The 27,226-nt window shown below is 38.4% G+C and overlaps 1 protein-coding gene across 3 annotated transcripts in view; it reads right to left on the bottom strand.

The window, feature by feature from the left end:
- EPB41L4A (erythrocyte membrane protein band 4.1 like 4A) overlaps positions 1-27,226 on the bottom strand; it is a 92,081-nt gene that overhangs the window by 51,845 nt on the left and 13,010 nt on the right. For 2 of the 3 annotated variants that reach the window (XM_032213080.1, XM_032213079.1), the window contains one exon: positions 5,692-5,796. In XM_032213080.1, coding sequence (XP_032068971.1) covers positions 5,692-5,796 — 105 coding nt within the window. Of the gene's footprint in view, positions 1-5,691; positions 5,797-18,111; positions 18,299-27,226 lie in introns of all 3 variants that reach the window. The other variant, XM_032213082.1, reaches the window with a different exon arrangement.

The following is a 27,226-nucleotide window of genomic DNA, read 5'->3' as shown; positions in this document are numbered from 1 at the left end:
TGATTATCTTCATGCCAATAATAATCACTAGTATGACTTATTTCTCAAAATTGCAAGAAAAACTTACAAATTATATTAGAAAATATATCACTACTAGCAAATTAGTAGAATGTATCATAATTCCATATTGGCTGAAACCAAGCAAAAAAATTAGAAGAGATACAGCAAATTTAGAACAGCCTTCAGCAAAACATTGATTAAAAAAATATATATATTTGAGCTCTTTCCTGCATCAAATTGCAGATTCCAAGCATACTGTTTAAATACATATGGATATACATTTTGTTTCAGGCAAATAATGCATAAATAATATAGATGCCAAATCATTAGAGAGCTCAGTCAAGAGTAGAAACATGAAAGAACATGCCTCTCAAACAAATACTCAAGCGTACCAAAATACATTTACCAACACTGCAGCTTCAATAAGGCATTTCTGTATAATTTGTATGAGTAACTGCAGGCCTACCTATATCATATACAGAATCCTAACACAGACTTTTATCCTCAGCAAGAAAAGAGGCAGAGCATATTCCATACCGATTAATTTAAAAAGAGCTTCTTCGGCTGTAAACTTCAGTAAACAGATAGAAATAAAATAAAGAGTACCGAAGAGGTGAGACAAAATATAGCTATAGCAAACCAGAGCCATTTGACTAAAATGTCAGATGATTTTTTCAAGCAGAAGAATCTATAACTGATCAGGTTATGAATCTGACCATAAACATTTTCATCCTTTGGTGTCACAAGGGATAGATTTCCAGTAGTATTCCTTATCTCAGTGATGACAAAGCTTTTCAGCACTGAGTGCTGAAAAGGGAGTGAGTGCGCACAGCTGGCACCAAGTGTTGAAAAGGGAGTGCTTCATGCGCATGCTCATCTGGAATGCGACCCAGAAGAGGAGCTGCCCCGGGGGCATGCACATGCTGGAAAATGAACGTCCGCCAGCAAATCTTCCAGTTACTTCTGTGCATGTGCCAATCAGCTGGCCAGCACATTGCTCATGCCAGAAAATGGAAGACCACATCTTCCAGTTTCCAACACTGCTGTACGCACAAAGGCCAGCTGATCATCGCATGCATATTGCAAAGCAGAAACCCAGAAAAGGAACAAGCGACGCCACGCATGCTAGGCAACATGGCTCTTTGTTCTACTTCGGGCACGCATGCCACAAGTTCACCATCACAGCCTTATCTCAACAGATGTTTGGGACTTTTCTGCACTGCATCTTTAAGCTACTTGAGGTGGAAAAGACTTAAGAAATCCCTTCTTTAAAAAAATTCCTATTATTTTACAATTCTGCTTATCATTTGGGATGATGAAACTGACAGAATTTTGTTAATTTCACCTGGTTAAAAAAGATATACCATTTCAAAATTTCATCAGTGAAATTATAAAAAAAAACAAAGAAAAGGAAGGAAGAAAAATAAAATTCAGTTTAACGATATTTGTTGATATTTAGCCTAGATTGAAGAAGAAACTGCCAGAATTCTTGTCAATTTTATGTGGTTTTTTTTTTAAAAAAAGTGGGTCCATCTTTTCATTTTTTAAAAATCAGGAAATGTGTACAAAAAGGCTTAGCATTCCACTTTTGCAGTGTGAGTTTATATAAAAATAAAAGGAAATAAACTCCAGCATTTCATCAGTGCATCAGGAATAGAACGAAAGCAAGCATATAAACATAGATTCACTGATCAAAGTTCTTTTGGAAGAGAGCAGGCAGCCCAACATAAATTGGCCATGGAAGTGAGCAACCAGTCATTGGAGCAGATGGGTTGTTCTTGCCACAGAGTACAGTATTGGACATATTTCTTTACTATAAAATGAAGTATAAGAGGTAAATTGAACAGTGTCATTTGTACCAGCACATGCATAGTACGCTTAATGTGTGTAGCAGAAAAAAAATTGCCTACCTGATACCCGGGGGGGGGGGGGGAGATAGAAGACAGTATTGCACATGCCTGACCTTGAAAAATGCTTATTAGCCTAAACCACCACTGGACTCACTGATCGTATGGATCAGATCTTAGACTCATATGTCATTGTGCAATATCAATTATTTATTTGTTTATTATATTTGTTTGCCGCCCATCTTTCTAGAAGACAACTATTGGTGGCTTACAACAGTAAAAGCAATAAAACCATGCAGACCCATATATCTAACTGTAATAAAGATACAAATTATGATCTCCCCCCCTCTAATCAATAAAAAATGGTTCAATATGGTGAAAATATAGAAATGTCCAACATTTACATTTCTCACTTTACCCATCATATCAAAGGTCAAAGTATATGAAACAGTCCAAACCAATCTTGCAATGGGATTCTGACAAAAGGAAGACAATACAGTACAATGTCATTCTGAACGTCGTTTTTAATGGAATACAGAATTGTGCAATAGGCCAGATTTTAATATGTAGGTGAGATTTTAACTTTCTAATATATTGCATGACCAATCTAAATCACTGAAACATTTTATATTTAGCTATAGTAGATTATTTTATGGTGTAGATCACAGGTGTCAAACTCGCGGCATCAAGTTGCCATCACAAGACATATCGCAATGTTTTTCCCCTTCACAGAGCTGGAGTGAGTGTGGCCTGCATGTGATGTATCCTGCCTGCAGGACATCAGTTTGACATTCCTGATGTAGAGACTCACTATTATGATTATTAATTCAAATGTAAACTCAATATATTAAACATGTTTATAATAGACCTTTAGTTAAGATAAAAAAAAATCTTTAATCATGTCAGTCATAATTAAAATGTATTTTGTTCTATCACTTAAGTACTCATAAATACAAACCCTCCTTTCTTTCTCCCCTTGATCTTTTTGTAATGTCCAATTTATTTACCCATTAAAGCAGGAAAAGAATATGATTTGATTTATTGGATTTGATAAAGTGGCCCAACTCCCAGAAGATTCTGGGCAGCATCCAATAACTCCAATACATAGATTTAAACCAAACAAAACTCCCCAACATACAAAAACTTAATAGGGTCTCTAACTGCAGTCTTGGAACAAGTCAGATCTTGATACTTCCAGAAACCAAGGAGAGTAGGAGCTATGTCTTCTGCTGTTCCTGAAGATCCAGGCATCAACAGAGAAAGAATGCACCATCACTGTCTTATCCCCAATAGGATAATATTTAATTGATGGGACTTGAAACACACCATCCTGAAAGCACAGGATGGGCAGAAACAACTGGAGACAGGCAGTCTCTCAAATGGCAATCTCTATACCATGAAGGGCTTTATAGCACCTTGAACTGCACCCAAGAGTCAACTAGAACCCCATGCACCTCATGTAGCGGTGATGACACAGTAGTGTAGCTATTATTGTTATTGCTTGAATCATTACAATTTGAATCATTTGAAGCTTCCAGATGGTTTTCAAGGGCCAGGTAGGACTTCTTACAAATTTAGAACATTGCTGTAGGAAGCCAAAATACAAATACACCTTTGTTTTTTTTATATACCCTATTTGGGATTTAAACTAGTTTCAACACACACAGAGACTTCTTATATGAGCAACATGATATTGCTAAACCCAGCCCACGTATCTCATTAAAATCATTTAGTTACTTCAATCAACTTTCTTGATCTATATTTAATTGTATTTTGAAATGCAGCTTAAAAATTATGCAATAAAAGAATGCATGTAAAAGGTAAAGTGAGTAAGAAAATAGCTGTTTTAATCAAAGACATAAAACGATTTTACCCCACAATTTTTCAACTAAACTTTAAAGAAAATATCATATGTATTGATTACAATAATGCTTGCATATGCCATTCATAGAGCAGGGGATGTAACCAACTTTAAAGGGTAGTTTCCTTATTATGCAATTATTTATTTCCTATATCTTTATTCATATAATATTGCCCATTCTATAAGAAAGATTCTCAATTACCATGGTGTAGTTAATATATTAATAAAAACAGATGTATGCACACAAAAATGGGATATATAATAATTATAATTATTTCATATAGGGGTTTTTCTATAGGTAGACAAGTAGAAGTTATCTGCACACCCCAATGAGCTTCTATTTCATTACTAGAATACTTTCCCAGGTGCATAATTATAAACTGCAGATCTGTATATTATACTTCCATAATTTTTCATCTGATTTCATAGAATATTCCATTTTAATCTTATGTATGTTAATCACAAAAGTCTTTATCTTCATTAGAACGCATAACTCATTTCAACATATAATATCCAGGTATGAATGCATATAATAAATGTCTTTTAACCAGTTTTTTTTTCAGTTGTTTATATAACTTGAAAGTCAAGATCAGTTTTTATTTTTGCTTCTTTTCCCCATGACAACTATCATCAATATTAGTATTATTTAGTTCTGTCAGTCAGATACAAATATATTTGTTTCTCTGCAAGACTACAAGTATCAGTCATATAATTTTAAACCAATTTCCTCAAAAAATATGGAGCTATTCTAATAATTTTCTGGGAGAAAACTATGAACATTTTACTGCATTAACAGATGAACAGCAGCATAAACATATATTAATTTGGATGTCCTACACTGTAACCAGGGGTGGGTTGCTGCCGGTTTTACTACCAGTTCGCAATCCCCGCACGCGCCAGACGTGCACTGCACATGCGCAGAACAATTTACAGTGAGCTGCACACACGCAGTCACTAAAAACCAAAATGGTGGTGGCCCAGCGGCGAGGGAACCAATTCGGGGACATGGCAAGCCTGGGTTGCTGCCAGTTCTATGACCCAGGCATGAATTCCTTTACTGGTTCAGCCGAACCGGGAGCAATCCACCTCTGACTGTAACATCTAAATCTAGCCTATAAAATCAGTTTGAAATCAAAACTAGGCCTGTTCTTCCAGTAATTAATACAATATTCCAATCATGCTGTTAAAACTGTTTGAGGAGATTTCTTTTGAATAATGAAGTTTTAATTAACTGGAAAGTATCAAACCATTAATTTAGAATTTGGAAAGCCCATGCTTAATTTTTAGGTTAATCATGTGTAACATGCACAATCATGTTCACATCGCTCCAACTGTAAGACTCCTTTTCGTCATTGTAATATATATGGACAATTGTCCCAGTTTAAAAAGTTCACAAAATAAATTGCATCATATGAAATTTATTTCCCTATTGTCAAGTACCAGTATTTCATCTAGAAAAAGCCTTGAACTTAGGACAGGATGTGCACTTTTGACTTCCATTGCCATAAAAACCTAACTGATGCAACTATCTGTTGAACAGGGAAAGCCCCATACATGCTATCCTTCCACACATATTTAGCATCAAAAATTATGAAATTAAAAGATGTCTAATCTAACTATGCACTGAGACTTTGGAGATACTCAAAAATAACATGCAGGAAACTGAATAATCTCAGCATTAATATAAATTTTATTTCAGCTGTGAGCTTCCTCTTAGGAACATTTACTTATTGATATGTTAGTCTTTTGAGACTTGGATCTATTCCTCTGACTAGGAAAGGCAATTTTTATACAGTTAATGACTAACCCTCCTCTCTAAAAGAATTCCTGACTTAATATTAATTTGCATGCACTAATGGGATATAGATTTTATCTGTTTAACAACTTGCTGAGACAGCATGTGACAGTGTAAAACAGAACTGTTAAAAAAAGGTCATTCTGTTATCTATTCTGGAATATCTAATCTCTTGTAGCTTTACTCACCGTCTGGTGACTTCTGTCACAGTACCGCAGTCCAAAATAATCTATCTCAATGAGGTTTAAATGCCGGAATACGTAGCCCAGGACAACCGACCCTTTCGTTGATTTCTGTGGGAAAGAATGTGCAGAGACTTTTCATACAAATGTTCATTCTTTTGTTAGCTACACAGTGGCATTCATGCATTCAGCTAGATAAGTCTACCAGAGGAGACTGCATTATTAGAACTGTCTTTAACAAAAATTGCAATGACAAGAAAAGGTTTTTTTTCTCATATTCACCAGTCATTTTACAGAAAAGGTTGAGCAATTATATTGACAAGTTTTCTCTAATATCATGAGGTCACGTAATTATGTACTCAAACTGTGATCTGCAGTAATTCTCATTATTCATTCTTTCCCATATTCAAACGTTCTCCTCAACACTTTATGATTTCAGATTCCCTAAGGGAAGTGAAAACATCAGGCAAATCCATGATTTAATGAATTCAACTTTCGCATATTTATGCATGCATTGCTAGTTGATACCAGTAATACTGTGGTTTATTGTAAGGGCATTAGTATACAGTGGTAACAGCTATTAGACAACAAAAGCAAGGACTACCTGTAGGAAAAAGGCAATTTATTTTACTTTGCTAGTAGTACTGTATAAGTATACATTGTTAGCTGAACAATGGTCATAACAGGGAGAGGCAGATATGGCGGGGACTTTAGGGCAGGCCATCATCGGGGAAGGAGGGCTCGCTGTGTCATAGAGATCCCTCCTTCCGGCCCTAGGAGTCCCACTCCAAGGTCAGATGGCGCGAGTAATCAGGACCCTGGTCTCAGGCTGCTGTCGCTAAATGCCAGGTCTGTTGTTCATAAGGCTCCCCTCATCCGGGACTTGATAACTGATGAGGGCGCAGACCTGGCATGTATTACTGAGACATGGCTGGGCACGGAGGGAGGAGTCCCCCTCGTTGAGATGTGCCCAGCCGGATTTCAGGTGCTGCATCAGCCGAGAGCCCAGGGAAGGGGTGGCGGTGTGGCTATCGTAGTCCGGGAGTCTTTAGTACCTCGTAGGATCCCTGCTCCGGAGCTTGTCGGGTGTGAGTCCCTGCTGGTGAAGCTGGACCTCAAGGGTCAAGTGGGTCTGCTGCTTACGTACCTGCCTCCCAACTGCGTTGCAGCAGCCCTCCCCTCGCTCCTCGAGTCAGTAGCCGAGCTAGCAGTTGAGTTCCCTAGACTTATAGTTCTGGGGGACTTCAACTTGCCTTCGCTCGGTGAACACTCTGATGGAGCGCAGGAGTTCATGGCTTCCATGACAGCCATGGGCTTGACTCAGGTAATTCGAGGCCCAACTCACTCAGCGGGTCACACACTTGACCTCGTATTCCTCTCGGAGCAGTGGAGTTACGATCTTGGTCTGAGGGGTAATGAGATCATACCCCTTCGTGGTCAGACCACTACCTACTGAGGCTAGACTTCCGGAGGCCAAACCCCCACCGTAGGGAGGAGGAACCGATCAGCTGGTTCCGCCCCAAGCGACTTATGGACCCTGTTAGGTTCCAGACGGAGCTTGGGGTTATTCCTGATACCCTCGCCCACAGTTCGGTGGAGACCCTCGTCGCTGCCTGGCACTCGGCAGCTTCGGGGTCTCTAGACCGGATTGCGCCACTACGGCCCCTCCGGGTCAGCGGCCCCCGGAGGCCTCCTTGGTTCACTGAGGAGCTCCGGGAGATAAAGCGCCGGAGGAGACGCCTAGAGCACTCGTGGAGGTCCGATAGGTCCGAGTCGAAGCGGGCACTTTTAACAGCATGCACCAAGGAGTATATTCGGACTCTAAGAACAGCAAAAAGAACATATATTGCCTCCTTGGTAGCGTCCGCCGAGTCCCGCCCAGCTGCCCTGTTTAGGATAACCCGCTCCCTCCTAAATAGGAGGGAGACGGGGGACCCCTTACAGGGTAAGGCTGAGGAGTATGTCCAGTTCTTGGCGGACAAAGTTTCCCGGTTTCGAGCGGACCTGGACTCCACTCCAGTAGATCCAGCCGGGACACAAGGGGAAGACTTGGCAAACCATCTCTGGGTTGAGTTTCAGGAAGTTGCCTCTGGGGATGTGGACAAGGCTATGCGAGCTGTGAGTGCCTCCACCTGTATACTGGACCCGTGTCCCTCCTGGCTGGTTGCCAGCAGCAGTGAGGTGACACGAGGCTGGATCCAGGCGGTTGTTACCGCCTCTCTTCGGGAGGGTACTTCCCCACCGCGCTTAAGACAGCAGTGGTGAGACCCCTCCTGAAGAAACCGTCCTTGGATCCAGCTGTCCTTAATAACTACCGTCCAGTCTCCAACCTCCCCTTTGTGGGGAAGGTTGTTGAGAAGGTGGTGGCTCTCCAGCTTCAGCGTACCTTGGAGGAAGCTAACTATCTTGACCCCTTCCAGTCTGGCTTCAGGCCCGGTTACAGCACAGAAACCGCTTTGGTCGCATTGACCGATGATCTCTGGAGAGCTAGGGATGGAGGCCATGCTTCCATCCTAGTTCTCCTTGACCTCTCAGCGGCTTTCGATACCATCGACCATGGTATCCTTCTGCGACGACTGCGGGAGATAGGGGTGGGCGGCACTGTTTTGCAGTGGTTCTCCTCCTATCTCTCGGACAGTTCGCAGTCGGTGTTGGTGGGGGGGCAGAGATCGTCCCTGAGTCCCCTAACTTATGGGGTGCCGCAGGGGTCGGTCTTATCCCCCCTACTATTTAACATATACATGAAACCGCTGGGTGAGATCATTCGGAGGCACGGGATAAAATACCACCAATATGCGGACGATACACAGTTGTATCTGTCCGCCCCGTGCCAACTCAATGAAGCGGTGGACGTGATGAACCGGGGTCTTGAGGCCGTTAAAGACTGGATGAGAGCAAACAAGCTGATACTCAACCCAGACAAGACCGAGTGGCTGTTGTGTTTTCCTCCCAAAAATTTGACCAACGTACCATCACTCAGGCTGGGGGGACAAAATTTATACCCCTCAGAAAGGGCCCGCAACTTGGGAGTCCTCCTGGACCCACAGCTGACTTTTGACCACCATCTTTCAGCTGTGACCAGGGGGGCATTTGCCCAGGTTCGCCTGGTGCGCCAGTTGCGGCCCTACCTGAATCAGGAGGCCCTCACAACAGTCACTCGAGCCCTTGTGATCTCCAGGCTGGAATACTGCAATGTGCTCTACATGGGGCTGCCCTTGAAGAGCACCCGGAGACTTCAGCTAGTCCAGAATGCGGCCGCGCGAGTGATCGTGGGCGCACCACGGTTCGCCCACATAACACCGATCCTCCGTGAGCTGCACTGGCTACCTGTCGATCTCCGGGTGCACTTCAAGGTCCTACTCACCACCTATAAAGCGCTCCATGGTAGTGGATCTGGCTATTTGAGAGACCGCCTTCTGCCAATTACCTCCCTGCGTCCCATCAGATCGCATAGAGTTGGCCTCCTCCGTATTCCATCCGCCAGTCAGTGCCGACTGGCGACTACTCGGAGGAGAGCCTTCTCTGTTGCGGCTCCGACGCTATGGAATAATCTCCCCGTGGAGATCCGTACCCTCACCACCGTCCAGGCCTTCCGCACAGCCCTCAAGATCTGGCTAGCCCGTCAGGCCTGGGGATAAGTTTTACTTTCGCCCCTCCCGAATGTTGAGTGAATGTTGTGTTTTACTATTTAATTTATTCTTGTTCACATTTCTTTGTGTATTTGTCCTACACTCCCCTTCCCCTTTTATTGTAAGCCGCCCTAAGTCCCCTCAGGGAAAAGGGCGGCCTATAAATGTACAATTTAAAAAAAAATATATGTCCTAAACAATGAAGAAGTATGTTATATGATGCTTTATAATTAAAATATAGGTATAACACATTTGTTTCTCTTTATGATACATTCATAAACAAGTTTTTTAAAAAGGCTAAAGCACAGCAGAATTAAACATGAAGAAATGAGAGATATCATGTATTTAGTAATTAATGTGCCAACAACATGAAAAGAGAATATAGGCTTTGAATATACAATCAAGCACCCTCACAGTTTAGATGTAAAAAAAAAAAATCAGAGAAAAATCTCAATGTAAAATAGCCAAGAAAAAAAAAGAGAATTCTCAAAGTCATTTTAATTTAATGTTCAAAAATCTTAAAGCTAGCAGGTAATATAAAATAAATTTCAACACCTGTTTTTAATTACTTTAAATTACTTTAAGACAAAATTAAAACATGTAATCAGAAAACTAGCATGAAACAACAAAGACTTAAAAGTGTGAGTATAAGATCAATTTCAACCTATATTGAACATAAATATTTTGGAGAAAAAAATGTACATTTGTACAGCCAGCTTTCTATTTACAAAGCTGTTTGTAAGTCCATTTTTTTCATAAACAGGTATAAAAAACCCATATCAAGTACAATTCCTACTTTATATAAATTAAGTTACATTTCTCCAATCAATCAAGAACTAACGCAAACCCTGGTTTTGGATACAGAGGATCTCTACCACATTGATCCATTGTGGCTTTGGTTGCTGGCACGGCCAGTCTTCCCATGGGCTATTAAAGGTAAAGGTTCCCAAATTAAAAACTATAGGCCCATTTCACTTTTGAATGTGGATTATAAAATCTTTGCAGCTATCCTGGCAGATAGACTTAAATTCTTCCTTAGCAAATTTATACACCCTGATCAGAATGGCTTCCTGCCATCAAGGCATTTGAAAGATAATGTTAGAATTATTTTGGATGCCTTAGAATATTATGAAGCCCGGCTGGACGAACAAGTGGCCTTTATGTTTCTCGACACACAAAAGGCTTTTGATTGGGTAAATTGGAAGCTTATGTTGTCACAATTAGAAAATATGAAGTTTGGAGAAAAGTTCTTAAACGCAGTTTGGGCAATTTATGTATGACAAACTGCAACATTATTGGTAAATGGAGAAGAGGCGGGTGATATTGAGATTGGTAAAGGCACAAGACAAGGATGCCCATTATCCCCCCTACTGTTTATCTTTACATTAGAACCCCTCCTTAGAATAGTGAGGAGTGATACACAAATTAAAGGGTTACGAGCTAAAGCTCAGGAATTTAAGGTCCAGGCTTTTACTGACGACCTTGTTTTTATCCTGGAGGATCCTATGGCTTCTGGGATACAACTTTTATGTAAAATAGAGGAGTATGGTAAGATAGCAGGGCTACGTATAAATAAAGAGAAGACAAAACTGTTAATTAAGAATATGACTTTGAACCAGAAAAGGGAAGTACAAAGCCTGTTAGGGATTAACATGGCCCATAAAATACAATACTTGGGAATTTGGCTCATGGAGACATGTTCCTCTATCAAGGTAGATAATTATATGAAATTACTACAACAGGTATCTAAGGATATGACTAATTAGAGTGGTAAACAACTGTCTTTGATGGGCAGGATTGCGACAGTTAAGACATGTACTACCGAAATTTTTGTTTTTGTTTCAAACGGCACCGACTAAATTGGACAATTTTTTTTTTTAAATCCTTGGAGACAATAGTGGCTCGATTTATATGGCAAGGCAAGAAAGCACGAATTAAAGCTCAAACGTTGCAAAAACGTAAAGAACTGGGAGGCTTCGGAGTACCCAACTGGGAAGCATATTATAATGCAGCAATTATGACATAGGCGAAGGACTGGGTGACGTTGAGTAGAAGGCGCCTATTGGCTATAGAGGGACATGTCCTCCCCCAGGGATGGCATGTCTCCCTCTGGCAAGAAAGAGATACCCCCCATAGGTACTTCATGGGACATTATATTTGGAAGATTTTGATGGGGGTGTGGGAAAAGATGAGGAAAAAGTACTATCTTAGGGTTCCGTGCTGGTTGGCACCGTTGGAGGCCTTAACGCATCCCAGTGTATTTAATTGGACAAGAAACATAACATATAAAGACATTATGATAGAAGATGGCAACATGAAAACAAAGATGGAATTAGAGCAGCAGGGCAGGAATCTGGAATGGTGGGAATATTTACATATTAGAAATAGGTTTAAAAGCAATAAGGTACAGTTTGGGATCTACCCAAACCCTCAGGGGCTAGATAAGATTTTGTTTGGCGGAGATAAGAAAATGTTATCGAAGATTTATCAATTTTTGACCTGTCAAGATGCTAAAGAAGAGATGGATAAAAGCCTTCTAATAACATGGGAGAGAAACTTTGGTTATGAGATTGAAATGGGCAAATGGTGGGATCTATGGAGTAAGACTATTAAACTTACAATATCTACAGCGTTTAAAGAAAACATATACAAGATGGTTTATAGATGGCACTTCCTCTCAATGAGGTTAGCCAAAATGTTTCCTGGGTTATCTCCACTGTGTTGGAAATGTGGAAGAAGGGATGGCACATTCTACCATATTTGGTGGTCTTGTACTGAGGCCACGAAATACTGGAGAAGGATTCAAAAACGGCTAAAAGACGTGGACCGGGACAAGCATGGAATGGAAACCCGAGAATTTTTTACTAAGCATAAAACCAGAAAACATGAGTAAATCTATATGGCATTTGAGCCTACATATAATTGTAGCTGCAAGAATAACCTATGCAAATTTTGGAAATCTACTACCATACCACCGGAAGATGCCATAATTAAAAATATTTATGAATGTGCAGAAATGGACAGAATGACGGATTGGCTGAGGGACAAAGGAGAAACGGAACATAATCTTAGCCGGAACCTATGGTATATGAGGGCGACAAGGAGAACAGCAGGGACTTAAAATGGGGAAAGTTAAATAGCAGTTGTTAACAATGGGAACTAAAAGTGAACATGGGTATTGTAATAGACCTGAACTTTGTAACAAGAAGATGCTGCTTAGAGACTAAACAATGAGGAAGGAAAAAAAAAGTTGGGCTGTGAATGACTGTCACCGCGGGGGGGGGGGGGGGTTGTATGTTTAAAATTGTATTTGTATTTGTATGTCTTATTCTTTAAAAAAAATGTAGAACCAATAAAGACTATTAAAAAAAAAAGGTAAAGGTTCCCCTCGCACATATGTGCTAGTGATTCCCAACTCTAGAGTGTGGTGCTTATCCCCGTTTCAAAGCCAAAGAGCCAGTGCTGTCCGAAGATGTCTCCATGGTCATGTGGCCGGCATGACTAAATGCCGAAGGTGCATGGTACACTGCTATCTTCCCACCAAAGGTGGTTCCTATTTTTCTACTTGCATTTTTTTCATGCATTCAAACTGGTAGGTTGGCAGAAGCTGGGACAAGTAATGGGAGCTCACTCCGTTACCTGGCGCTAGGGATTTGAACCGCCAAACTGCCGACCTTTCTGATCGACAAGCTCAGCATCTTAGCCACTGAGCTATCGTGTCCCTCCATAGGCTACTAGGACCATTTTTAGGGAAAGACAATCAGGTGCTGCCACCACAAATAACCTGAGGGAGGATTGAAGTGCACTACTCCATTCTCCAGAGGAATAAGTAGGAGTACATTTGGTGGAGGCTTCACAGTGGCAGGGAATGCCAGACTCCAGGTTCCAATGGCTGTTCTTGCAGCACATTTCTCTACCACAAACCTCTTCGGGCTCATGTCTCAACACTTTTTTTCTCCCCTGATTGACCCTCGTCCCAGGTTTGACATTAGGTTGGAGCAGACTCATCCCTGCCTAAGCAACCCTCTACCCCCATCCTTAGGGTACTTGGGCTCTCTTTCAGGCATGGTCAAGCCCACCTCCACTCTGCATGGCCAAGGCATTCCTTGGCTGTGGAGCGCAACTGTCCTTCCCTGCAGTGTGCCACAAACAAACCCTTTTCCTATATTTTCCCACCTTGTGCAATTTTCTAGGTTGGGAATGCAGAAAAGCTTGTTCACATAGGAGAAAGTTTTTAACTTGGAAACTTGTAAATAGGGGATGCCTGTACCAAAATGTAGTAGTATTAACCAATATGTGCATATACAATATAACATTTTAAAAGTGCAGCAGCTATACCATAGAATTACATCTGTGGTATACAATCAAATGCCCTCTAGATTTTCTAATTAAAATTTTCAAGACTGCTCATAGTTGACTACACTGTAGCTTTCAGTCCAGAACAACTGAAGAGCAACAAACCAACCACTTCCACTACAATATTTTTTCACTGTTTGCATTTGTAACTGTCCTTGCTTGCTCACAATAACTGATTTTTCTGTTGGTCTTGCCATGAGACAAAGCTGAACCTAGTAAATCCATGCCCAAGTAGAGTCAGAAAATGACAAGGCCAATAAGTTGGGCAAAAAAATATTACTGGTAATCCTTGTTTAATAACCGGTTGCTTAGCAATCATTCAAAATTTCAATTGAATTCCCCAGAGCTACTTATGACCCATTTTTGAAGTTCCAATGGCCACACCCCTTACAGTCATGTGGTCACAGTTTGGGCAATGGGCAACTGGTTGCATTTAGTCATTGCAGCATCCCACGGTCATGTGACTGCAATTTTGCTAGTTTCTGCCTTTTACGTCCAGTTTCTGGCAGGAAAAAAAAGCCCATTGGGGAAAATGAATTTGCTTAATGATCATCACAAAAAGGTCATAAAATGAAGCCTGTTCAAATGCTGGTCCACCTAATGACCACCACAAGCTATAAGTGTAATTCCAGGTTCAATTATGGTCCTAAGTCAACTTGTACTGCTTCATTTCTTTGTCATGAACATGCATTTGTTCCCAAGTTTGCAGTAATTATATTTATTAGTATAACTGTGGCTGTATTGAATTTAGGTTATACTTTCTGAAGAAGCAGTATCACCATAAGCTCATTAATTATTACTGTAGAAAGATGCCTTATTTTCCCATGCCACCTAGTGTGATTAGCTTTGACTGACAATAGCTTTCAAATATTCCAGGAAGAAATCTTTGACACTAATACTTCTTAATTCTTATCTGTGCAGTTATACTGTATTGCTCCACTAAGCTATAGCTTCTGCATATAAATAACTATAAAATTCTATCTTTGTAAAACAGTTCAGATACAAAGAGGAGGAAAAGAAAATTCTGAATCTATTTTAGTAGACCAATATTTTATTTTACTTATCTTTATGAGTAGAGCTTGTGTTTTATAAGGTTCCATTTCCTTAATAAGTTAAAGGAAAATCAACTAAAACATATTCTACATTAGTAGAATAGAAATATAATAATTGCTACAAAGATACTTTTCATATGCAATCCATGTTGGTATCCTATATTTTTCAATGTTTCTATTGGTATTCAGAACCTCTCACTTGATTTGCACTTACAGGAATCAGTGAAATTATTACATGAAATTAAAGCTACTTCAGAAATGAGTCATGATGACTATCAAGTCGACATTGTAATGCAAAGCATATTCAACCAGTACCAGAGTTTTTTTCGCCCTATGTTAAGACTGTTATAGTTTGCATTACTCATAAAAGAGTAAGGCACATGTCTGAACATAGTAAGATAGACCTCTGATGGCTATAACGTCTTAGAATTCCCAGCAAGGATTTTAGGATTTTTTGGGGATTTTATTGGGTTTGTATGCCGCCCTATTCCCGAGAGACTCAGGGTGGCTCATAGTAAAAAAGGGGAAGGGATACAAAAAAAAGGAAAATAAACAACAATTTAAAATTATACAACAGCCGTAACCTTGAATGGGGCTGGATGGTTCAACAGCCCAGGCCTGCTGGAACAGCCAGGTCTCAATTGCTTTGTGGAAGGCCAGGAGGGTAGTAAGGGTCCGGATCTCCATGGGGAGATCGTTCCAGAGGGCCGGAGCAGCCACAGAGAAGGCCCTCCCCCGAGGTAGCGCCAGCCGACATTGGCCGGCAGATGGAATTCGGAGGAGGCCTAGTCTGTGGGATCTAATAGGTCTTTGGGAGGTGACTGGCAGGAGGCGGTCTCTCAAGTACCCAGGTCCGATACCATGTAGGGCTTTAAAAGTAACGACTAGCACCTTGAAGAGTGTCCGGAGACCAATAGGCAGCCAGTGCAGCTCACGGAGGATAGGTGTAACGTGGGTGTACCGAGGTGCACCCACAATCGCTCGCGCATAGATAGTAGATAGCAAGAACCATGTAATAATATAATTAGCATATGTGTACATTTGCGTAGGTGTGATATTTTCTTTCTGCAAAAATCCTAGACTGGTTTGAATAACACAACTGACTCAGTCATCAATTTCTCAAAGTAACAAACTCAACACTACCAGCATGATCAGCAATGATGAAGTCAAGCAGGAATTGCTTGTTTTAGGTATCTTCCCAGGCCCTACAAAAAGGATTTCCTCTAATTATTTTTAGAATCAGTGAAAAAAAATATGCAAATCACTAGTGGCTCAATGGGAATCAACACTATACCTATCCCAAACATTTTCTGCTCTTCTTCCACTTTCTTTGGTTGTGTGTGATGGGTTTAGAACAGAGCTATACTGTGTCTAGAGACACCACAGCTTTGTGGCACTATCCAAAGGCTTATCTTATTTTTGAGTGGTAGGAAGAGAAAGGGTTCAAGATCCACTAACTTTGTATGAACAGGGTTGACCAATGAAATCTCTATTAATCTTTCTACTCTATCACTGCAGTCAAGTGCGCACATGACACATTAATCCCTCCCCCACTTTGACGGAGTTAAACAAATTATATAAACAAGGTCACTGACTGCATAACATGGCTGTATAGATTTTTGAGAGTGCCCTGCTTTGCTGAAAGCTGACTCAAAAGCAAAACTAAAGAAGAATGTGACATCCTGCTTCCAAACAGAGTCCAATCCTGATCATTACGCACACTTCGGGTGGAAAACTCCATCAGTGGGAGAAGAGAAAAATAGTGAATAACCAATTTGGACTGGGAATATTTCTAAAATTTAAAGAGCTGGCTTTATCTTTAAATCTGATAAAGGCTTACATTATGATTAGGGAAAGATTTGAAAAATCATCAGCAAACAAAAAATTGTTCAAAATGAGTCATAAAGTTATGCTTTATAATGCAGCAGCAGTAAAAACCAGAAAGGCAGGTTTCTACCAGCTTCATAAAATGACAGCTAGAACCTTCATAAAAGAGACATATTTTTTTCCTTTGACAGGAGTAAAATTGTACAGTAAAATATGGCAACATACTTAAAATATTTTGAAAAGGGGAAAAATTTATAAAACAAGCTTGCTAGGCTAAGCATTTAAGTATTTAGAAATATGGCAAATCTCTAAAATATTAAAGCAGCCAAATGTGTTTCCTGACAGCAGCTTCACATTTCTAACTGGCTGATATTGGGCAATCATAAAGTGTGAAACTTTTTGTGGCATATATACTGAGTTGAAAGGAAAATTCTATTGCTGAATTTCTGATGTCAGAAACAGAAATATTTATCTGAGAAAAAAAATGAAAAGACCAGCTGATATTCTAATTTCAACTGCTTTTACAAATTATAATTCTTTGGTGATTTATCTTCTAAACACAATCACTAATTAAAATACTTAAGTAGAATTTACAAGTCATTCACCAGTGACGTGATCATACTCCTCTTTCCCAGTGCCAAATGGCAGAATATCACTAAATCCTCCAAACATTCAAAAGCCAATTATTTCAAGAGTCATCTGTCATCCAATTACTAGGAAAGCTGCCCACTCCAAGTCAATTTAAGCCAGCATCACCACCAATTGTATAGTAATTGCAACCTCCCTTTGAAAGTATAATGTGGTATTATAGCAGGTGATTCTGTTAATACAACAGTAGAGAGAGAGTGGTGTGTGTGTGTGTGTGTTTTTTAAAGACGCCTTCATTCTTTTAATCGGAATTAAGAATACTTATATTGCTCATATATGTCCTTTGTTACATTTGTAACATTTTTATCAATACAGGCATTCCTCAACTGACAACCACAATTGGCACTGGAATTTCTATCACTATGGTCATAAAATAAGACATCACTTGATCAAATCACTCAGCAACCACAATACCAACAGTTCCATAACTTCAGATGTGTGCATCATTAAGTGAATGGACTGCAGGAATGCCACTGGTGTGTGTGTGTGTGTGTGTGTGTGTGTGTGTGTGTGTGTGTGTACACGAAAAGGTCCAGCATAGGCCACATGTAAGTGGGGGGGGGGGGGTTGCTGCAGTGCAACCACAGGGAAAGAATACACAAATTCCTGAGCTGCGGTGCAGTGCAAAGCCTGCGGTGCAGTGCAAAGCCACCTTTGAAAGTCTCCGCTGTCCCAGCCTGGGCCACTGTTGCTGCACTCTGGGAAGTGCCAAATGCCCAGGAAGCTCCAACAGTGTGAAGCTGAAGCCTAGTAATGTGGTGCAGTGTGGTGCAGTGCAGCCCAACAAAGTTACCCTCACTGCTCTGCACTCCATCATCCCAGCTGATCTGGTCATTTTCCTCCTCCTGCTGATATGGCATGCCCAGTTTGACTGTAATGTATCTGTATGTGAGGCAACTGCTAATCATGCCAACCTTTCTTCCCAAGGCCAAATTATGCCATTCTTCAAATTGCATGAGCGGTTTACTCTCCAAAGAGTGATGCTTCTTTTCACAATACGTTGCAAAGCTTCTGAGGTCTTCTCTAAGTCTTGTGAAATGGGTGTGCTCTTTGGAGAATGGCACTCATTCTCATGATGCTTTAAAAGATCTCAGAAGCATTCTAAGGGGAAAAAACAATTTTTGTTGTATTATTCACCGAATATAAATGAAAATTAATAATTTTGCTGAAGCTTTCTACTTTTTGGCAATCCAGACCATATCAGAAATCATACCTAAGACTGAACTTTTCATTGTCATATATTTGAGACTGTTGGAAAGAACTGACTCAAATATTACAGATTTTCAAACTACAGATAATGCCACAGGCAAATATTTAAAAAAGCAACATCAAAGTTTGATTCCAAGGCCAACAACTAAGCAGATCTCAATTTGAAGAATACATGTTCAAGCAAATAGATTTCATTTAAAACTGGACGCTTCTGCAAATATTTACCAAGACAAACAGGTAGAACTTAATTAGTGAGTTACATGTTTAAACTTATAAACAAAACTTACAAACATTAGTGAGTTACATGTTTAACCTGATAAACAAAACTTACAGAGATTATTTATAACTGTTAGCAAAGACAATACAAATACATATTTGTCTAAAATATATTTATGATTAGAATCAGATTAACAGAAGAAATAACAACATTAATGTAAAATTTCTCATGTCTAATATACATATGGTACTCCTGCTGTGTTAGCAGAGCTGTTTTCTACTTCCAAGAGGGAATATGGACCCACAACAAAAAAAACCATAAAATAAACTCAGCACCATAGCTAAACTTGACATACCTGTAATATAATCCTTCCATATCATGTACGTATATATATGACCAAGCACACTTTACTTCCTATTGTTGACATCATACATTATTGATACTAAAATATAATTTATTTCATTGTTTATTCCTATTTACATAAGTTATTATTTTTTCCTCTCCCATGCCTATCCATCAACCTATTCCTTTGGTTACACTTTGGACTATATGGCCTATTTACTGAAATAGATAGAAATTCTTCTGGGATTTCTCACTAGCTTTGTAGTTTCTAAGTTTTCATTTTGTTAGCCTTCTATATAAAAGTGATCCTTTGACAATCTCAGGGTAAGAATATTCTTCAATTATGAAAGACCTGATTTATATAGCGGTGTATGGTTTAAAAACTATCTGAAAATAATATTTTTCAGCACTACAAGCATGACTCTTTAAAACAGCTGACATTTTTTCAGACCAGAAGTTAACTCATAGAAAAAAACACTATATTATCACTCTTTAAAACATCTGTGTCGATTTTCAGGCTTTTACAATGCCTGAAAAAAAGGAGGCAGCTGTTTCAGAAAGGTAGTATACTCATGTGTTCCAAAGCACCTCTCCTGAATAATTTTAGAATTATGTATGGATCCTTTTCTTGGCTTGTCATTCATCCAACTTTCTTTTGTATATCCAATAAATCATCTTTTTACAAATAATTCTGTTGGCCTGTTCTTTGTAATTTCCCTTTCGGTACTTTCTCTGTCTTGTCAGACAGAATTGCTTCACATCTGTCATCTGATATAATCTATCTAAAGAATCAGACATCATTACTGACACTGTTGATACTGTTTCTACTAATTTCCGGCGCTATTGTTCAATGATTTCTTTTAATATTTCTAATGATTGTGTCATTTTTAAAGTCTCAGTTAACTGACATTTAAAGTTGGTTTGTATTTTTTTCCTTCTTAGAATGTTCCATTCCCTTTAATATCCAATTTCTAAAATCACAAAGTCATTTATCTTTGTTAATAACCAAGATAGTTAAAATAACTGGTTCTCATGAGAAGTTATTGATATTGCATCATTACTTCTGAAATCTGTGATTCCAAAATCTCATAGTAAAAATCAATATTCAAAATTTAACTGGACCCTTAAATCTATTCCTTAGATCAAAATCTTATTTGCTGTTGCTGCTTACTTCAAATTGTTTAAATTCTTAAGCTTGCACTTTTCCTTTTGTTCAAAGTTGAAACTAAACTCACTTGGCAAATTTTCAAACTTGTCATTTTAAAGATCTCTTATAGATTTAAGATGATTAAAGACTATTTCCAAAAGTGATTAGAAAAAGAAACTTGTAAAAATAGCGTCTTTTTAAAATTGCTACCACTGTTGCAAGCAAAATAACTAATCCTTTCATCTTCTGGCCTTCAAATCTGCAGAAAACCTCTGTCCTGCAGTCTCTTTCTAATGAGCAATCATCCAAAATACATGTAGGTGATCTCCTGTCCTCTCCTTATCCTTATAGTTTTCATATTTTTATTGTGAGCCTCCCATAGTTCTGTTTAGATGGACAGCCATACAAATCTATTAAAATAAAGAATAAATCAATTCAAAGTGTAGGCAATACAAGAATCTGATAATTCCTAAAGAAAAGAAAATATTACAGTAGTGAACGATACAATGCATGCAATTATCTGTTTTAAAACTGTTTTTGTGAAAACACAGACAAATAATTCTGTGATACAGTGTCATGATACTTGAAAGATAATATACCAAGTAGAGGTATATAAAAATATTTTGCAAATGCTGAGAGAGAAATTTCAAATAATGTACTACATAAAAAATATCAGCAAAAATACGTGTTAATATAATTAACAATGAAGCATAACATAATGTCTTTGGACATGCACGGTTATCTTAAGCAACTATTAAAATATTACCTAACTTGTGTTACATATTTGGGATGCAAAACTTAAATGATCACCAAGTGGCAGCAAAGAGAAACGTAATTGTCTAACTTTGTACTGCTATCTCAGGCTCATTCGTTTGCAACACAATTAAGTCAGCCTAACTTCTTCAAATTTATTGTCTGCACAGACATCACTAATGAAAAATTCATTACTTTCCAATGTTCAAACCAACAGACTTGGGATCAATTAATAAAAAGCTCTAGGCAAGTATATTTTTTCCTCAAATCATAGAAAAACTTGTAGTATATGGCAAAATTTATTAATTAAATAACAACATTTCTAACTGACTAGATAAACCTAGACATTATTTTATTAGGTGATATTGCTAATTAATATTGAGGCCCTAATATCAACAAACAAAAGAATGAAAGTATAAGTGAACATTGGGAGTATACCAATGTATTGTTTTGTTGTAGAATGTTCTTTAAAACACTGTATGGAACAAATTATTCAAACTGTTGATTCAGCATTTAAATTTAGGGTACAGTGGTGGGTTCCTCTCAGTTCGGCCAGGTTCAGTTGAACCGATAGTGTTATGGTGCCCTCCCCAACCGGTTCCCTCGTCACTGCCATCGCCATCTTGTTTTTTAGGTTTTTTAATTTTAATTGAACTGCGCATGTGCGCGCAGTGTGCATCCAGTGCGTGTGTGAGCAAATGTGAGCAGAACCCACCCCTTGGGTACAAATATTTCTAAGAATGATTTTGCACAGTGTAATAACATCAGAAATGGCATTACAAAATAAAAATACAAAAATACTTCCAAGTGTACTTTCCAAGAGATACTAACATCTTTAATATGTAGCAAAAGGAAATGTATGCATATGATATTTATCTCTTTACCTCACATATGAAAATATAAAACAGAAAGTTTATATTAAATATCTTTTCAAATTGTTCACAATAGTTTGTTATTACAATGCACAAGCTGAGTGACAGGGATTCACACATTTTGTATCACTAACCTGGGTGGAAAATTTTACAGTTCTTCAACTCAGTAAAACAAAGTGAACATATTTTTATCTATATATGTGTGTGTATGTATGTATGTATGTATGTATGTATGTATGTATGTATATATTTTTACTGTTGCCTTTTGTTACATTTGTGTTGTATTTGTGCTGATAAATAAATAAAGGGAGACTAGTTTAGATCTATTTCAAGCTGATGAGAGCTAAATAGCTTGAAATAGATCGATACTAGTCTCCCTTTATTTATTTATCAGCACAAATACAACATATATATATATACATACATACATACACACATACACACATACATACATACATACACACACATACACACATAGCAATAGCAATAGCAGTAGACTTATATACCGCTTCATAGGCCTTTCAGGCCTCTCTAAGCGGTTTACAGAGAGTCAGCATATTGCCCCCAACAATCTGGGTCCTCATTTTACCCACCTCGGAAGGATGGAAGGCTGAGTCAACCCTGAGCCGGTGAGATTTGAACCGCTGACCTGCTGATCTAGCAGTAGCCTGCAGTGCTGCATTTAACCACTGCGCCACCTTGGCTCTTATCTATACCTGATATAGAGTTTTACTAAATAAATGTATTAATACATATTAATGTAATACTATGGACTTGAACTACTATAGGATTTGAACTATAGGACTATAATAATTGATTGCAATTATGTTAGCAGTTGTTATTCCATTGTAAATTGCAACAATCAGCACGTTGTTAAATAAACCACTTAATAAGGAAGCAAATAAGCAACTAATAATCTAAAACTTCATTTTATAGGTATAGATAAAACTCAAATTGTTTATGCTTCTAATTTAACCAAGAATTAGTCAACTGCCTTATTAACATAAAGATAACCTAAGAAACAATACAGGATCATAAACTACTGTAATTTGTAAGCAATTTAAGTGAGAATATGAGAGAAAAATAGCAATTGAATGTATTTCTTGAGATAATCTATTACAGTATTTAAACATGTAATGTCTCCAATTTGCAAGTTTATGAGACTTTATAACGCATTCTGAATCAGGGAAGAAATAGAAACATTAGCAAAGGCGTAATTATAGTGCCTAATTTCTGTTCATACCACTGAGTAGTCAGAAGTGTCAAACCAATTATAAAACTTTAGAAGTAAATTTGAGAAAATATAGTAGTGGCTTAGAACTCAGAAAATTAATTCTGATAGTCTCTACTTCAATTCTATGTAGATAAATATTAAATTAAAGAAAGGTTAAACAAATGACAGTACAAATTCAAACTAAATTGTAAAATTAAACCAAGCTGATATATAAAGGTACTAGAATGCAAATTTTGAAAGACTTCTATTTAACCGTAAGTCAAAGGATGTCACTCTCAACAACCACCTCACAGAAAAGATGACAATTATTTTTCAAAACAATCAAGACATTCAAAAATAGAAAGTGTATAAAATTCCCAGCCTTACTCTCTGAAAGTAAAGAGTACCTCCATTAAAATCAATACTGCATTCACAGCTTAACCATGTTTTAAAGTGAGAATTAAGATGAATATATTTAATATAAACTTAATTAAAAATAGTGCTTAAAATAGTTTTTACAACTGTAATGACAAGCATCTGCTATACTACTAAACTTGGCAACTAATTATAAAGTTATTGGGGAAAAAATAACTTTTCACAATCAAAACCATCATTCAATATAATAGAGAAGTAAACTTCTCTATTAGAAACTCTCCCTTGAATAAGAAAGGGATTTTGGATGTTACAAAAAAATCAGTTGCTAAAGTAATCAAAGACAAGAATATTATCAATATGTGCATTTCTATCCTCACTGAATATAGCAAAAAACAAAAAATTAAAATTATTCCCGCTTGCCTGCAAGAAGATAGAAGCTGTTAGTTCAGATGCCATTTTCGCCGCTAGCTCATATAAGTAAAAAGAAGCAAATAGAACGAAAAACAGATTTCTTTTCTTTGTGTTCAACAAAATATAACTTGTCTGCTCACCTATTAGCCATCAATTTTCAAGTTATCCACTCTATTATTTTGATTAACTTATATATACAAAATGTAGAACATACCATTTCAAAACACAGTCCTCAAATTACAACCATTAATTCAGTGATTATTCAAAGTTACAATGGCACTGAATGAAGGGATTTAGGACCAGTCTTTGAAGTCCTGGCTGTTGAATGGTTATGTGAACAAAATTTGACTGACTCACCCATTGCTGACATTCTCTGCTAATTTCCTCCAAACTGGGGGTATAATGGGGTAAGTCTCCCAACCAGCCTTTCTCTGCTCTTTGTCCTTCTCACTCAACAGCGCCCTCATTTTCTGAGCCTTCTAGCATTTACACACCTGCACACACCCAGAAACGCTGTCCTTCCCTGGGCCTCCCTGCATTTGTATACAGACACACATCCAAGAGTGCCCTTCATTTCCAACATGTGTTTGCTCACAGCATACACACCAGCATGCTCTTTCCCTAAGCTTCCCTGTGCTCACACACCTTGTCCCCTTTCCCCAGCCTCCCTGTGCTCCCTGAGTATGCACATATATCCCACCACCTTTCCCCCCAGCTTCTTAGCTTGCACAAACTCCATCCCCTTTCTGTAGACTTCCTACACACACACACACACCTTTCACTCACCCACCCACACTTTCAATGGCTTTCCTAAGTTCATACTATACTGCAGCATCCCAACTCACAAATGGCATACACTGGGCCTCCCCCACTCCCTTGCAGCACTCCTGTGCTCCTCCATTTTTCACTTAATAATCCAAGTACCTTGAGTTAGACAACCTGGATTGTCATCACTAAGTAATATGGTCACATGACATAACCCCAAGACTATCCGTACTGACTACAATCCAGAAGGGCTTTTTTATTTTATTTTTTTTATTTTTTTAAATTTAGGGGAAAGACAAGATACTTGTGACAAATTTCTCTAAACTTCCTACAGCCAAACATGAGATGATTTTATAAGAAATATCAACAAGGGGAATGTCAGGCTAATAACTAATTTATTGACTGATTATGTGGTACCAAATCAATGTCGACTCTTAGCAATCACAGAAAATAGGTTCTTTCCACAATGATCTTATAAGTGTCAAATGTCTGAATCCATATGTCTGGGGTTTGTGTCTCTCGTGTGCTCTTTCCCTCTCTCTGAGATTTTGGCTTATTTTTCCTTTTCCAAGATGTCAAGACATCTATTCTGGGGTGAGAATCAGGGTCTCCTGAATCATTATTTCAACCTCTAGATGTACATGATTCTGCTACACTAAAATCAAAATGGTGATCTTTAATCAAAGCAGAACCAAGGGTAGCTAATTAATGCCCAATTAACAAAGCAATGACCCACTAATACTTCAGCAGTTCTTCTCAGAAGTGTTTATTCTAGAATTATAACTTAATACAATCTTTATCACTCAATATTAGATGGCTATTATTATAAAGTTCTACTCCAGAGGAATCAATAAATTGCTTCTGAACTCAAAATTTTCCAAAACAAAATAGTCCTGTAACTTCTATATAGTGTGGATGCGTAGCAGTGGTGGGATATAACCGGTATGCCCCGGTACGGGCATACCAGTGCCTGCTGAGAGCACCAGGTACCATTCCGGTATAGTGCTCCAGAGGGCCCACTTGCCCGCCTGTCCTCCTTACCTGTATTTGAGCCGATCAGGGTCTATGCGCACGTGCACAGAGCGTACAGGGCCTGCGCGATGCTCTGCCAAGCAGCTGGAGCATCGCGGGCGGTAAGTACCCATGGGCACACTGCGCACGTGCTGTGTGCATGCATGTGGTGGACGCCCGGCCCCGTTGCACCGGGATCCAGAACCCACCAATGATGCATAGGATGGAGTAATAGTATTCCCTAGCTGGACTCTTTCTGGCATTAAGTAAAATCCCTGTAGCATATCTAACAAAGGAGATATGATTGCCCAGTTAATTTAATTTTTAAACTCAGTTAATACTGCTTGTTTTGGATATCTATCCCCAAAGAAAAGTTAACATATTTAGCCAGGGCCTGCACAATATTGGGCTGGATAATGGTAAGCAAGCTGGAATTAGAACCAAGCAAAACAGAGATACATTTCTCAATAGGAAAGTGAAAGCCTATTTTGCATAGGACTGTACCAGTCCAAGAAAGTGTGGGAGAGTGTCACAACTATTTATTTTTAGATTCTGAAACAATGCTCCCTCTAATTTTTAGGATACTGCATGCAGTTTTTTCCCACAGCAAGTATAAATTTGTACACCACAGTAGGAGAATATGAGCATGCTGAAAATGAATGTAATAGCGACAGGAGTCAAACTTGTAGGTCTACAAATGGAGAAACAACTCAAGACTTGTCTTAACTGTCTCCACCCAAAATTAGCAGAGGATTGACAAGGTAAATAGGAAAATACTGTGGCCACAGCACATCCCACAATTACTATTTTTCAAAATATATATAGTAGCTATGATTCTGAACTTGGGTGAATTCCTTTCACTATCACTGAGATAACTAGATTTTATTTGTTCAATTGTCATACAGATAACTAGGCCAAATATTCTTACAATGATTTAACATAAAATATAAAACTGATGTCACCTCTTCTAGAATGATCTCTCATTGATATTCCTTCTCCTTCAGACATTTAACAGACTTGTTAAACATATTCTAAACTCCCAATGTCTTTTTGGACAGCAAAATGGTCAGCATATAAATTTAATCAATAAATAAATAAAAAATGCCCAAGTATTTTCAATCCTTTTGTTGGGGAGAATAAAATTAATTAAGAAAGCCTTTGCATGAACTTTGCAAACTGAAGGCCAAAAAAAAAGGTGTACCATTTGGGGGTATGATATCTGGGCTGCCAATAAAACATGCATCTAGAAGAATTATACTTTTCTTAGACATTCAAACATTTGCACAGCATTAGAGATAATATATGAAACCATCATTGGCTTATGGTCTTTCATTTCAATAAGGTTTCCTCACAAGATTCAATGAAAAGAATCTGATTGTGATCTAGCAGCAGTGAAATATCCTTGTTATGTTTGAAAACACAAGTTTTGCTACACATTAACAGAAACGAAATTCCACAAAGCAGTCAGGAAGGAAGCCAAGTAAGTTTCAAAAATATTTAGGAAAGGTTGGGTGTGTTCAATAATGATGCAGATCAAGATAGATTTCACTAAATAGTAGCATTCGACTTGGCAGCATTATATGGCTATACTCAGACTGAAGTGGTAACTTTTCAGCATGTTTTTCTTTAAATGTAATAAATAAAACCAAGGAAGCAAGCATGCATACAAATTAACCTTGTTAATTGCTAAAAGTTAAGTGACTTTTTGGACTTT

The sequence above is a fragment of the Thamnophis elegans genome, chromosome 3 (assembly GCF_009769535.1).
Source record: "Thamnophis elegans isolate rThaEle1 chromosome 3, rThaEle1.pri, whole genome shotgun sequence".
Classification (NCBI taxonomy): domain Eukaryota; kingdom Metazoa; phylum Chordata; class Lepidosauria; order Squamata; family Colubridae; genus Thamnophis; species Thamnophis elegans.
This window is presented reverse-complemented; position numbering and strand designations above follow the sequence as displayed.